At 40.1% G+C, this 12,521-nt stretch overlaps 1 protein-coding gene across 1 annotated transcript in view; it reads right to left on the bottom strand.

Moving 5' to 3' along the window:
* The window catches only part of RFX4 (regulatory factor X4), a 97,493-nt gene that overhangs the window by 48,177 nt on the left and 36,795 nt on the right, over positions 1 to 12,521 (bottom strand). Inside the window, exon 5 of the mRNA XM_054198443.1 lies at positions 3,744 to 3,805. Within this exon, the coding sequence (XP_054054418.1) occupies positions 3,744 to 3,805 (62 nt within the window). The remainder of the gene's footprint in view (positions 1 to 3,743; positions 3,806 to 12,521) is intronic.

Raw genomic sequence — 12,521 nt, 5'->3', positions numbered from 1 at the left:
GCTGGAAGCCCTAATCTTGTCTACCAGCACAAGTGGTCTGAGAGGAGGCCTGGGGACTTGTATCAATCTTCTAGTATGTGGCTTCCTTGCCATGCCCACTTTTAATAGCCATGTTGTCTATTAAAAGCATCTTGAATTCAATATTGAATAATCCAGGTGAGATTTATTAAAACATTAAACTGGCATGGTATGAATCAGATTTCCTCACTTCAGTACCTTATAAAGACACAGTATAGGCTCCAAATCTGCCCATCAGGGCTTAGGCCAAAATGTATATTCCACATCAGAAACCAGGCTACAGACTAGTCCTAACCTGTTGCAGATAGATAATGTCAAGTTTGCGCTAACACTGTAGAAGTTTGGCTTTTTAGCTTGAATGGTAACAACTCCAGCTTGCAGTTCAAGTCCCCAGTTTGGTCTCCAGCAGCTGTCACGCATGCACTCCGCGTAAGAGCCATAAAGCTCACGTACATCCTGTGTGGCATGTCTGGGGTTGGGGAAATGAAAAGGAAATGCTGCAGGGAGCTAGCTCCACAAATTGCTGAAGGAAAGAGGGGAGAAAAGGGAAAAGGTCACAGCAGGCAGGACTGGAAAACTTCTAGGTGGACCAAGAAGTTTGTATAAGTTGAACAGCCGTTAGTCTCTTATATCAAGCTTCCTCTTAAATCAATTCAAGAAAAAAAATGAATGAAAGCCTGGAAGATGTAGTAGAATTTCATTGTGCATTATTTAATTTCTGCTATATTTCACTTGGCAGTAAGCTACATAAAAGAGTTTTCCAGGCAGTTTCAAAATCATACAGACAGCAATACCCCAATTAACCCTGAAATTTTTCCAGATAGCTTCTTCTGTCAGTAATTTCACTACCCCAAATGGCAAAAACTCACTGGTGCAGTTTACAAAGATTCTTTTGCAAGCACTTTTCTGTATTTCTATCAGAAAAAAAACCCCAAACCCAACTTAATTCAACAAACAGGGCTTGAAAGTTTGATCTGTAAAAGAATAACATGCAGACTACACAATTATTTTTGTGGTAAATACTGGAATGCTTTTTCCTCTCATGGATCCGGTATCTGCAGCACTCCTTTAAAGAAAAAAGTAAAACTCCCTTCACACCATGTAGTTTCCATCAGTTTAACTAACCTCTTGTGTGCATAGTTGAAGAGTTTCAAGCTACAGTATAGAAAGAAATTGGCTTTTATGTTTAGCTGCCTTCTCACGGCTCACCTGTGGTGGAACTGTTTTTAAGCTCAGTGCGATAGGGAACAGCTGCATGCTTACAGCAATGAACCCAGCCGCAAAAAAAGAAAGCCTCACAACTGACGGCCAAGAGTATAGCACCATTGTAGCTCTGAACTTTGTAATGTTACAGGGCAGCTGTGCTATAAAAAGACTGAAGGCAGAACAGTGTGAAGTCAGATAATCTTAACCACTTCTATGGCTGAATTTCCTTTGGCAGTAGCAGGGAAGTGGAATGAAAATCATACTGGCAGCAATCGGTCAGCATAGAAGGTGATAAAGGGACTGAAGTGTTAACACCTAAAGTAATTTCTTTACGTAACACTTAATTGGAATGCAGTCAGATGTTTCTGAAAACAAAAGCAGAGCTCAGTTACAGCTGTGCTGGGTCTAGCAAGGAGTGTATTTGTTGTAAATAAATACAGTGTGCATTTAGTGAGCGCATGTGTGTTTATACTTCTCCTCTTCATTGGGTCAAATGAGAATGACTCCTGTATGCTACAATCCTTGGGGTGTTAACCATAGATGAAGACGTAGGCATTCTCTTTTGGAGTAGAACAACTCAATTTCATACCTACTGAGGTTGTGAGATTTGAGTGACTATGATCACCCCCACAGGGGTGACCAGGGACTCTGAGGGGCCAAGGATTTTGCAAAGCACAGACAGCATGCTTTACAGAACCCCCTTCTTATTTCCTAGATAGGGAGCAGAACCATTGCAAAGGTGTCGTGAGAGGAGTATGTTACATGAAAGCCCCTCTGATAGAATCATAAAATGGTTTAGGTTGGAAGGCACCTTAAAGATCATCTAGTTCCAACCCCCTGCCATGGGTAGGGACATGATAGGCATGCAGGTTAGGGGGAAAATACACAAGAGATATTAAGTCTCATTTATTTTTAGCCTCATTGAGAGTAAAGAGACATAGATTTTTGAGATGCAAGACACCTTCAGTCAGGAGATCAAGAGCATCTTGCCTGCCTGAGAGACTCTCCAGTTTGGAAATACAGCAGTGCTCATCCCTTTCGTTAAACAGGAAGACAAATGACAAAGTTGTAGTCAATGTCAGAGTGATTTGATGGCTGACAGTGGGTACTCTCATACAAATGCTTCCATAAAGCTACTTGTACACACTTTCACTCCACCTTTCTGAACTTCCAAAGAACTTATATTCAGTGCTAAATCCTGACTCTCTGAGTCTGGACCCATCATGCTTTCCTAATATGCTGTTGGACTAGCCCAGAATTTGCACCCGAGAGATTTCTGGTGGCTCTGTTATGACTGATGTTATGGTAGCTCTGAATTTGCACTTGGGAAGAGATTTCAAATCTTCAATTAGCTGCTTAAATATGGCTGCTCTAGAAAAAGAAAGCTGAGTTATAAAAATTAGGGGAATCTCAAGGTGGGGAAAAAACATTTGGTCCCATCAAAGAGATACTGCTTGGGATGGACCACTTGTTAGAAGAGCACAGTAAAGGTAATTTTAATGGCATTTTTTTAGCATCTTAATTTCTTTTTTTCCTTTAAAGAGTGGGTCATTCTAGCTTTAGTATGTAAGTTCAATTCTGATAGCATATTTGTTTCTCAGCATGTAGCAATACTGTGTTTCTAGGCTTTGTTTTAAAAGGAACTCTTTACCAGCAAATACGCTCAGGTTTTCATTTCCCCCTCCATAGTTTTCCGCTTGTGATCTAGAGACACTACCTTTAGACTACCCTGTAGAATTCTATGAGAGCTAATCAAGAAAAGCATATATATATATACACACACATTTAGGGGACTTATGCTTGCCATAAAAAGATCCAAAGCTCCGCTGGAAAAATTTCATGGAGTCCACAAGCAGAAAAAAGTATAAAAATGTCGCTGTATCCTTTTTATAAATTGGTAGAATCACATCTTGTCAACAATTGGAAAAAGTCAAATACTCCAGAAAGTGCATTGTTCTTTCTGAATCAATTTCTCATTATGAAATTAGGATGAACTGTTTTCAGCAAGGACCATCTTTTGGCTAAGGCAATAAACTAATTCCTTGATCACTTACAGATATGTTGGTTTGCGTTAGACAGGAAAAATGGCGGTTAAATCCAGGTTTGTGGACAATTTCAGTTTAGGCCAGTGTATGTTCCAACCTAAATTCCAGATAGCATTCTGCCACTTGTCCTCCAAACCGAAATATGATGTTAACCAGCTGTCATTTCCCAGCTTCCAACAGCAACTCCCTGCTAGGTGTGAATGTCCTTTACATTGTGTAAAGTGAGTTGAGATGAAAAACATCATAGGAAAAATACGGAAAATATTGCTGCTGAAATCAGTAAAGTGTCCATTAGACACCTTTGCAGGACTATCACAGCTGAATAGCAAAGACTATAATAGAATCTCCATCAAAGTTGGATTTTAAGTTCCCAACTGGACAAGTTATTCCCTGATCTTATATTATTCTATTCACTTAAAGACAGAGCCAGATGGGGCCCTGTGTGAGATGACAATAATACCATACACTGCTTACTTTGATTGGCCTCTGGTTCCAAGTCGTCTTGTCGTTAGCTGTGGAAACTGTTGCCTTATTATCTGCAAATAAATTGCACTGATATTAGAGAAAATTGAAAAGCATATTTTCTAATACTTAATTTAATATAGACTGTTAAGACAGAAAAGCAGAAAAACTACTGCAATGTCAGCAAAATTCATGGCAGAAGAAATAAAAAACCCCAAACTTTTGACATTTTCCATTACTGAAAGAAGAGAAATAGATTTTAAAATTCAGTATAATTCCATTACACAGAATCACAGAAAGGTAGGGGTTGGAAGGGACCTCTGGAAATCATCTAGTCCAACCCCCTGCCAGAGCAGGGTCACCTAGAGCAGGCTGCACAGGAACGCGTCCAGGCGGGTTTTGAATGTCTCCAGAGACGGAGACTCCACCACCTCTCTGGGCAGCCTGTTCCAGTGCTCTGCCACCCTCAATTAACTACCATTAATTTAAATAAAGACTTTCTGAAGTTACTGGAGTAGAAATCATTTCCTTAAAATCTAAGGTCAATTCTGCCTCTAAACTAGGGAGGATTGTACCTCAAATTGGCCTAGTATTTATTTATGTCAGTTTGCAGGATCAACAAACTTGGGTTTGCTGCAAATAGAGGAAACTCTCCTTTTGAGAGTTTTGGAGATCACAGTTCTTTAAAGACCTTCACAACCCTGCCATTAAACAGCCCTTTTTCTAAAAGATGACGGCCTGAAAAGATTTTGGTATCTGACAGTGGCACCACTTCTACCAGGGAAGACTCACTGTTGCATTTGTAAAGATAGCTCGTAATCAATTTATCCTCTATGGAAACAAGTGCACCTCAGAAACAGCAGGGTATCATCAAGAATCTGGACTTTAGTCTGTCAGCAGAGATTAAAAGAACATTGCTACTGTAAAACAAAACTTCTTTAGCGACACATGCATTTAAGGAAATGCATTAATGAATGTAGATTGTGCCTTCAGTAATCAGAGCCTCTGTCAAGCAGACTAGTCCTGATGAAAAAGTTCACTGTAGTTGCTGGAAAGGCAGCACTCAGCACCTCACAGGATTGAAGCTGACTCTCAGTGTGGTCTGCTGGACAAGGAAAATTCTTCTGGCAGAACACCCGTGCAAGAGAGACTGCAGTAAGCCTTGAGGATTCACTTGCAAAAGGAATTTTTTTTTTTTTTTAATTTGTAATCTATTTTAGTCATCTTTTCATTATATAAATTGCTAAGTGTTTCCTCTTTCAGGGGGCCACCAACTAATGTTAAGGGAAAACAGGCATACAAGATGGAATACAACTGCTCAACCAGAAGAAAATGTCAATTAAAATTGACTAAATAATATAGATTTTTTTTCTTCATGAGCCATTTTGCCACTGTGATAAATATTTAATTCTGATTGATGACTGAAAGCTCTGGAACATGTATTTGGATCAAAAGCTGCTATATAAATAAAGACATTACAATGTCACATATTTGACCATTTCTTCAGTAATATTTTCTTCAGCAAATGTACAATCAGCTTCCCTCTGTACCATGTAAAAATTGTTCTGTGTTGGTTTCCAAGAGCTTTGTACAATGTGGCTGATGTCAAAAACGCAGCACAGACTCAGAGTCGCTAGGTTGTTCAGCTTTAATTTCTGGAGCAAAACTTCAGCAAACAGTAAAACACTTTTGTGGAGCTGTGAAAGTTCAGCCTAGCTGTTTGATAAATGAGCAGACAGGCAAGCAGCCCTTCTTTCTTTTTTTGTATGGATTCAATGAAGCCTGCCTAAAGAACACCACATGCTGTTCCAGCTACTGATCTAACATTCCGCAACATCTCAGCCTTCCAAATTCCCTTTAATTACACATTAATCCCACCCCTCTCTCTTTCATTTTCTGCAGACAGGGTTGGGGGCTCGACAAGGCTGTGGGAAAAAAGGCAGCGTTGAAGAACTACTTTCTGGGGATGGTTTTTTTGGGCTAGGGAATTTTTCTTTTTTTTTTTTTGGTGGCAGTTATCATTCAGAAAATACCCTTCCTCTCCAAAACTTGATTTTACACCAGTAGACTCACAAGTAAATCTTAATATTAGGGATACTTTTACCTTATTTTTTCTTTTGGAACAACTTGAACCCATATTACTTTCAAAGTCTTTCTAGTAGTGATGAAGCGTTACAATGCACACTGTAAATGCTACTTTATGAACCATATGCCGTGGGAGTTTCTGGGATTTAAATAAATCAGCCAGTTCCTACATACCAGGGCAGAGGTGATCAGGAAAAGAGAAGAAAAATGGAGCAGCTGATCAGATGATCCCTTTTTCTTTTCTTTGTTTGTTTCTTTTTTAAATCCAGCACATTTTAAACAATGAGACACACCTTTCAGAATACAGCTGAAAAGTATGCATCACTTAAAGTATTCTTTACCAATAATAATAATAAAAAGAATAATCTAGCAAACTATTGGAAAAAATGTCAGGACTTTTTGATCTAATGGTGCATATATAAAATATGTATAACATGGCATACTCATGCTTGGGTGCTGGTACACATAAGCATATGGGTATTTGTGTTGGGAATAAAACAAGCCAAGTACTAAAAGAACTAGCTGCTCATATAAACGTTTATATTCAGCTACATTTATGCAAATGCCACTGTAATGATATTGCCAAAGGCAGTGAGATTTCCCTGAAAGGAGAGAAGTAGTCAGATCAGGAAGGACAAAGTGGAGTTCTCTGTGTGCTGAAATCAATAGAAAAAGCAGAGGGTACAACGTGTTGATTTTTAAATCATACTTTTAGGCTGAAAAGTCCCTCTATAAAATACATCATCATTGTGTTTCATGCTTATTAACTTTTAAAGACCTACAGAGAAAATGAGTTAATTTTACAGCTGGGTGGGGAGGGAAGAAGGTTCCTAATTGCCGGACATGAAAATTCAGGTTTGAATCTGAAAACCAAGTTGGATCATTTTCCTTTCATCACTGCAATGGGGTTGCGCAAGCAAACGAATCAAGAACAGACCACGCAGTTTGAGCAGCTTTCTGAATGGAGCCCAGTCCCTGGTTCTCACAGCAGCGCTGGCTTCTCAACAGAAGCAGTGGGAAAAAGATCTCATGGGTGGTATCCAAGGGAATTTTGGAGCGAACAGGCCTTTTACCATTGTCCTTCAATGGAACTGAAATTTCATCTCATACTTCTCCAAAGTGACCACAAATCCAGCTGCGCTATGAGATCTGCTGAGTAAAAGGGTACAGGTTTTACATTTTCCCAGTAAAATTCCACCTAAATTATGTGGCACTTTTAACTGTTAGGCATTTTTTTATGCCACTTGCCTTTTTGGTTTTCAGACAGATGTAGACCGGGAGTTTCACTTGCAAATAACTTCTGTCCCTACTATTAGCCTCAGAAACCAATGCTCCTTCAATTTCTTTCTCAGTTACTAAACTTCAGTTGTGTTCTTCATCTCTCTCCTCTGTGCCCTGCCCAATACCTGATCTTGCTTTATGCCTATAGAAGATCTCGTATGCCTTTCTTGATTAAAAAAAAAAAAATAAATTAAGAACCGCCTTATCTTTTTGCACCTCCATAGTTCTTTCAGTGGTTGCCTACTGTATACGTAAGAGCCAAATAGAAGTCATTACATTATAAAACAACATAAATATAGTTTACACCTTTTCAGGGGACTACTATACCCAGGTCAGCATTCGTCTAACCCTTTTGCAGGCAATCCTGATACACCGTTTTAGGAATGCCTTTAGAATATAAAGGGACCTCTTTCTTTCTGGCAGGCAGTAATCTTTCCACTCTGAATGTATGGGGCAGCCAAAGTGAATGCAAGAAAGAAAAGTTTTCCCTTATCATTCTCTCACACAGAGATTACAATGCTGGTAGTACAACACTCAACATAGATTGCACAGATCTTGGAGCTAACAGGATTTTCATCCCATTTTGGCTTTTTTAAACCTAGTAGGTGGTGTCTGAATAAACTTGAATTAAATATCTAGTTACTGGTATTTTTGGTCATTCTTAAAATAATGGAATAAAAATGAAATAAGTTACTTAAGTATCTAAGCAAATCAGATACAAGCTTTATGAGCTATAAAAACACACTTCCTCTGTAAAGGTCTGTACTGCAGTCTGCACAACCTGTTAACCTGAGACATGGCTAACTGCAGGAGTTGTTCTGTTACCCGCAGACGGCTGCAAAGGTGTATTCCGTCATCCTGATTACTGCCAGCTGTAATTTCTGCCATTGCAGCTCTCCTCACATCTCCAGCACTGTGACATTGCAACACAAGCAGAGCCAGCCCCAGCTTTAAAATGAGGAATGCAGTTTCTATTCTGCCTTCATCCATACACTGTGACCCATCACGCCTCATGGCATTCACTACCAAATGTGAACTTTATTTTTCCCAATCTAGATTCTTCTATGATATGAGTCAAAAGTGGGGGGGGTGGGGAGGGGGGGAAGAAACACAAGCCATCTCATAAAGCATCTTATGTATCCGTGTTCACGCTAACAAATAAGGATGGAAGAAACCAGAGATGTCTAGAAACTTTTGAAGTCATTTTCTCCTCCCTTCCTATGTCAAAATATCATTTTTTTCTCTGAGGAAATAGGCAGAAGATGACTTTTAGAAGTCTTCTCCCTGGAATAATTTTAACTGCTACTTTTCAAAAGGCATGTTCATTTTGTTAGTGCATCTGATCTAGAGTGATGTTAATCTTCATGACTCTTGTTCTTTTCTATCTGAAATAATTCTAGCCATGCTTCTAGAACTTCCCAGGGTAATGAAATAAAATCAAATTAAGTTGCAACCCAGCATTTGTACTCTGCCAGAATGAGAAACAGATTTCAGGCTCCAGGCTCTGGAGCTCTGGGAGGTTCTAGAGAGATTCTAAATACAGCAGATTAAATTCTCTTTCCTCTGATAACAATTCTTTATAACAGGGCCTGGATCTATTTACCTCAAGTTTCAAGTCCCAAATCTAGAAGATACGGTTTGCTTTTATGAATTCAGGTACAGAAGATTTGTGTTTATTTACCAAATTCTACTGTAGCGATTCAGTCTTAAGCTTCTTTGCCATAGCAGCAGGAAAGAAACCAGTGATTCCAAATATAACTATACTCCCACACAGCTATGCTTTCTTTAATCTCACCACTGTGAAACAAAAAAACCACTGATATCCTCAATTTTATACGATAAGTGTAAAATTTTTAGGCTCATTCATCTTTGGCCTGGTACTGCTCCAGCTAGACCGTTCTGGGGTTTCCTCATCTGCTCCAGTGCTTTTGAAAATCCTGCCCTGAGGCAATCTGTTATTATTAACGTCTGTGCTAACAGGCACCTTTTGGCTCAAATGTGGCTGGGGGCTGGCTTAACAGCACATTACCTTGAAGAAGAGGTCACAAAATCTTTGCCCCAAGAAACATCCACTGATAGGAAAGAGTACAATCAAATCAGCCCATTGCAAAATATCATTCCTGTCCCCTAAATCCACCAAACTGTGCAAAGAAAAGGAGAAGAGGTGTGACTGCATCTATAGTCTTTCTACTTCTTGCTTGCTTACTTGCATGGCCCAGAAGAGAAGACTGTAGTGTACAGGTCCAGTATTCTTGACCCCAGATCTGTTGTCTGTTTAGATCCACTCATTTCCATCATTTTGTAGAACAGGGCACAGTCTAGCTGTAGGATGAGATCTTGTTTCTAGCACTGATACATCTCAACTGCAAAGCAAGTCAGAGAAGCCTGCTGGCACTTTCTCCAATGCCTGTGTCCAATTCTGCCTGCTACAGAGATTAGGCACCATGAGGAGCTCCAGCTGAACCAGACTCTTTAGGGAAGCTTGTGAGATCTCTCCTCAAATTCATCTATTTACAGTAATATCCTCCTTCAGCAGCTCCACTGGCCAGATGGAATTCAGCCTAAGGCATGATCAAACAGATTACTGCATCCCAACAAAGCTGCAAACATTGAAAGCTCTGACTCAGATGCCTAGCTGAGCTGCAGCCACTTTCAGTGCTGACTTGCTGAAGCCAAGCAGATCTAAACCCCTGCATAACTCCCCCTGCTCTGTACTGATGCCAGCACACTTAACTGCCATCACCATATCTGTGGGAAAAGGCTGAGCGCCAGCATCCCTGCACTCTGGCAGACCTGTTAGGTCTCTGTAAGAACAGCCTCTGGGACATGTTGACAAGGCATGAGGTACAGCAGCCCAGAGGCCACTCTACTTCATGCTTAAGACCTAACTAGAAGCTAGATGCTTGAAGTGGAAAAGCCAGTAACTCCAAAGTCACTCCAAAGAAACTCAGGTGTCCTTGCTGGTTTTCTTACTCATCAAGCTCAAGGAGAAAAAGGCAAGAGTCAGAAACCTGCAATAATACAAGGGATCCGTGAAGCAGAGCCAAGGGCACAAAGAGCTTTCCAATGACACCGTAGGATCCCCGCTCCTCACACTTATATGACTGCTTGCTTCTGCAATACTTGTACTATTATGGCCTCCTCAGAGGAGCTTGGCCTAGAAGACTCTGTATCAGGAAGAAAAATCATGCTGGTGTGAACTGTTCTTTGGTCAGAACCTTAGCTGTTAAAAAGGGATGAAGGAAAAGCAGGCACTGCTCAGATGGCACTGATAGACTGATACAGTCCTTCAATGCAATAACAGAAACCACATCCTCACCTTTAGATTGATTTTTCCCCAGTTCTATTTTTCTTTTCTATATTGACTAGAAAAAAGGCTAATAAAAAAAAAACATTCCATACATAGTAACTGTTCATAATAAAACAAGTGCTGTTTTAGTCTCTCAGAAGAGAGCACTAAGAGTAAATTTGGCTTTGCTATACCAGCTACTGTTGAGGCTACTTAAGACCAAATTGACATTACAGGACAAAAAAAAATAGATCTTCAGGAGAAGTATCTCCTTATGCACAGCAGGCAATCCCAGATGCGTGCATTTCAATAAAAAGACAAAACAGAATGCAATCACATTGCAGTGTCATTATCAAAGAGATTTCAATAAGCCTACTTGTCTGTCCTTTTTAAGCATCAAATATGTATAGTAAGATAGCACGAAACTGTAAATCTTATTTATGTTAATCATGCTAGGAGGAGCAGTCCTACTGGCAAAATTTCTGGGCATAGACAGTGCATAGTGATAAAAGAGGACTCTGGCTGGTACAGCTTGTACCTCCTTGGAGCACAGTACACTATTGGGGGGAAAAAAAAAAAAAAGCACTTTTCTACTGGTATAACTGTACTTCAGCTCTTTTTTTTTTTTTAAATAGGGTGGAAATATTGGTCAAAAGTGTAAAAGATCTATTTCCTAAATAATATTACAAATCTATTATGGACTTTAACCTTCTTTATTTAGTGAAATAAAGTTATTGGCATCTAATTTTCACTTACAGCAAAGCCACTCAGGGAGCAATAAAGAAGCTCTAAAATTCATGTGAGCATGCATCCTTGTTAAACCTCTTTATTCTGCCAGAGTGATGTAAAGGGACCTCAGGCTGGGGGAGAGCCCCCCTGCAGTGTCAGCATCCTTCATTTTCCTTTTCAAATATTAATTTACTATTGCTTGTGAAAAAGACATGGCAGGAAAGCACCAGAAGGATAAAAAGAAAAACAAAAGATGAAAATATTTAACCTCCAGGGGGCATATGGGAGTTGTGGGAAGAACACTTCATGAGGATGCAAAAGAGGTTGCACCAGGAGAAATTGTTCTGTGAGAGATGCGGCAGTCTGGGAGGTGACTTAGCACTGCACAGTAAATTTAAAGCAGTGAACTGAGCACACGGAAGAGAGGGGAAACCGGTGCAGAGGAGGAAGATAACATCTCCAACAGGCTTGACTGAGAAAATAAGGTTCATACAGGGTCTCAAAAGAAACAAAGAACTAAAATGAGTCTTGGCTGAGGAAATAAACTGAAAGAGAAGCTCAAAGGCCTGCCAACCCAGCTGAACAGCTGGGTGACACATTACATCTAGAAGAGAACCAAGAAGCCGTAAGCAACCCATCCATACGCAATAGCTACTGGGGGATTTGGAAATGCTCAAAACATTCCTGCTTTTTAAGTAATTTGATTCAATGAAGGCCCCAATTCAGAATAAGTTAGTGTTTGCAGCTAAACTCAGTGATAATAATGAGTCAGAGCCTTCATGTAAACACATTGCTCAGAAAAAGACCTACACCTCTTCAGCCCTCCCCACTGCAGGCAGCGGCAGAACTTCCAGTTGGAAACACCTTAAACTGCTCTGCGAGTCCACGGGGTCCCAGAGCAGAGCTGGAGGCATTTGCAGCTCAGGGCTGAGGGGCACAAGGTCACCGTCTTTTTTAAGTGACCTCAGCAACAGGGCTTTCACTCCTTCTGCCTGAAGACTCATTCACAGTCTAAACATGTTCACTGGGAGAAAGCTTTTTCTCATATGCAACATCTTATTGTTATAACTCAGTGACATGCCTACCCTTCCTCACTTTACTTCACTGTCTTTTCACTGGTTGTATGGAACAGTTTTACTTATTCTGCTTCACTTTGGGGTGAAATCCTGATCCTGATGAATATAATATATTTTGCTGCCTACAGTAAGAGCCAAAGTTTTACACTGGAGTCTCCACTTTCTGATGCTGAGCTGTAACCAGTGAATACAGGGCCGTCCCTAGCCACCGTTTAGTTAAAGTGTATGGGTAAAAGAGAGCTTGGTCCTATCTTTTGCAGGCAAGAAAAAGTTCTGTCATGACAGACTAGGCAGTGTAGCTGCCTGTAATTTTTATATATTAATTGGGTG

The sequence above is a fragment of the Rissa tridactyla genome, chromosome 1 (genome assembly GCF_028500815.1).
Source record: "Rissa tridactyla isolate bRisTri1 chromosome 1, bRisTri1.patW.cur.20221130, whole genome shotgun sequence".
NCBI classification, from domain to species: Eukaryota; Metazoa; Chordata; class Aves; order Charadriiformes; family Laridae; genus Rissa; species Rissa tridactyla.
Note: the sequence above shows the minus strand (reverse complement) of the source record. Positions and strands in the feature narration are given on the sequence as shown.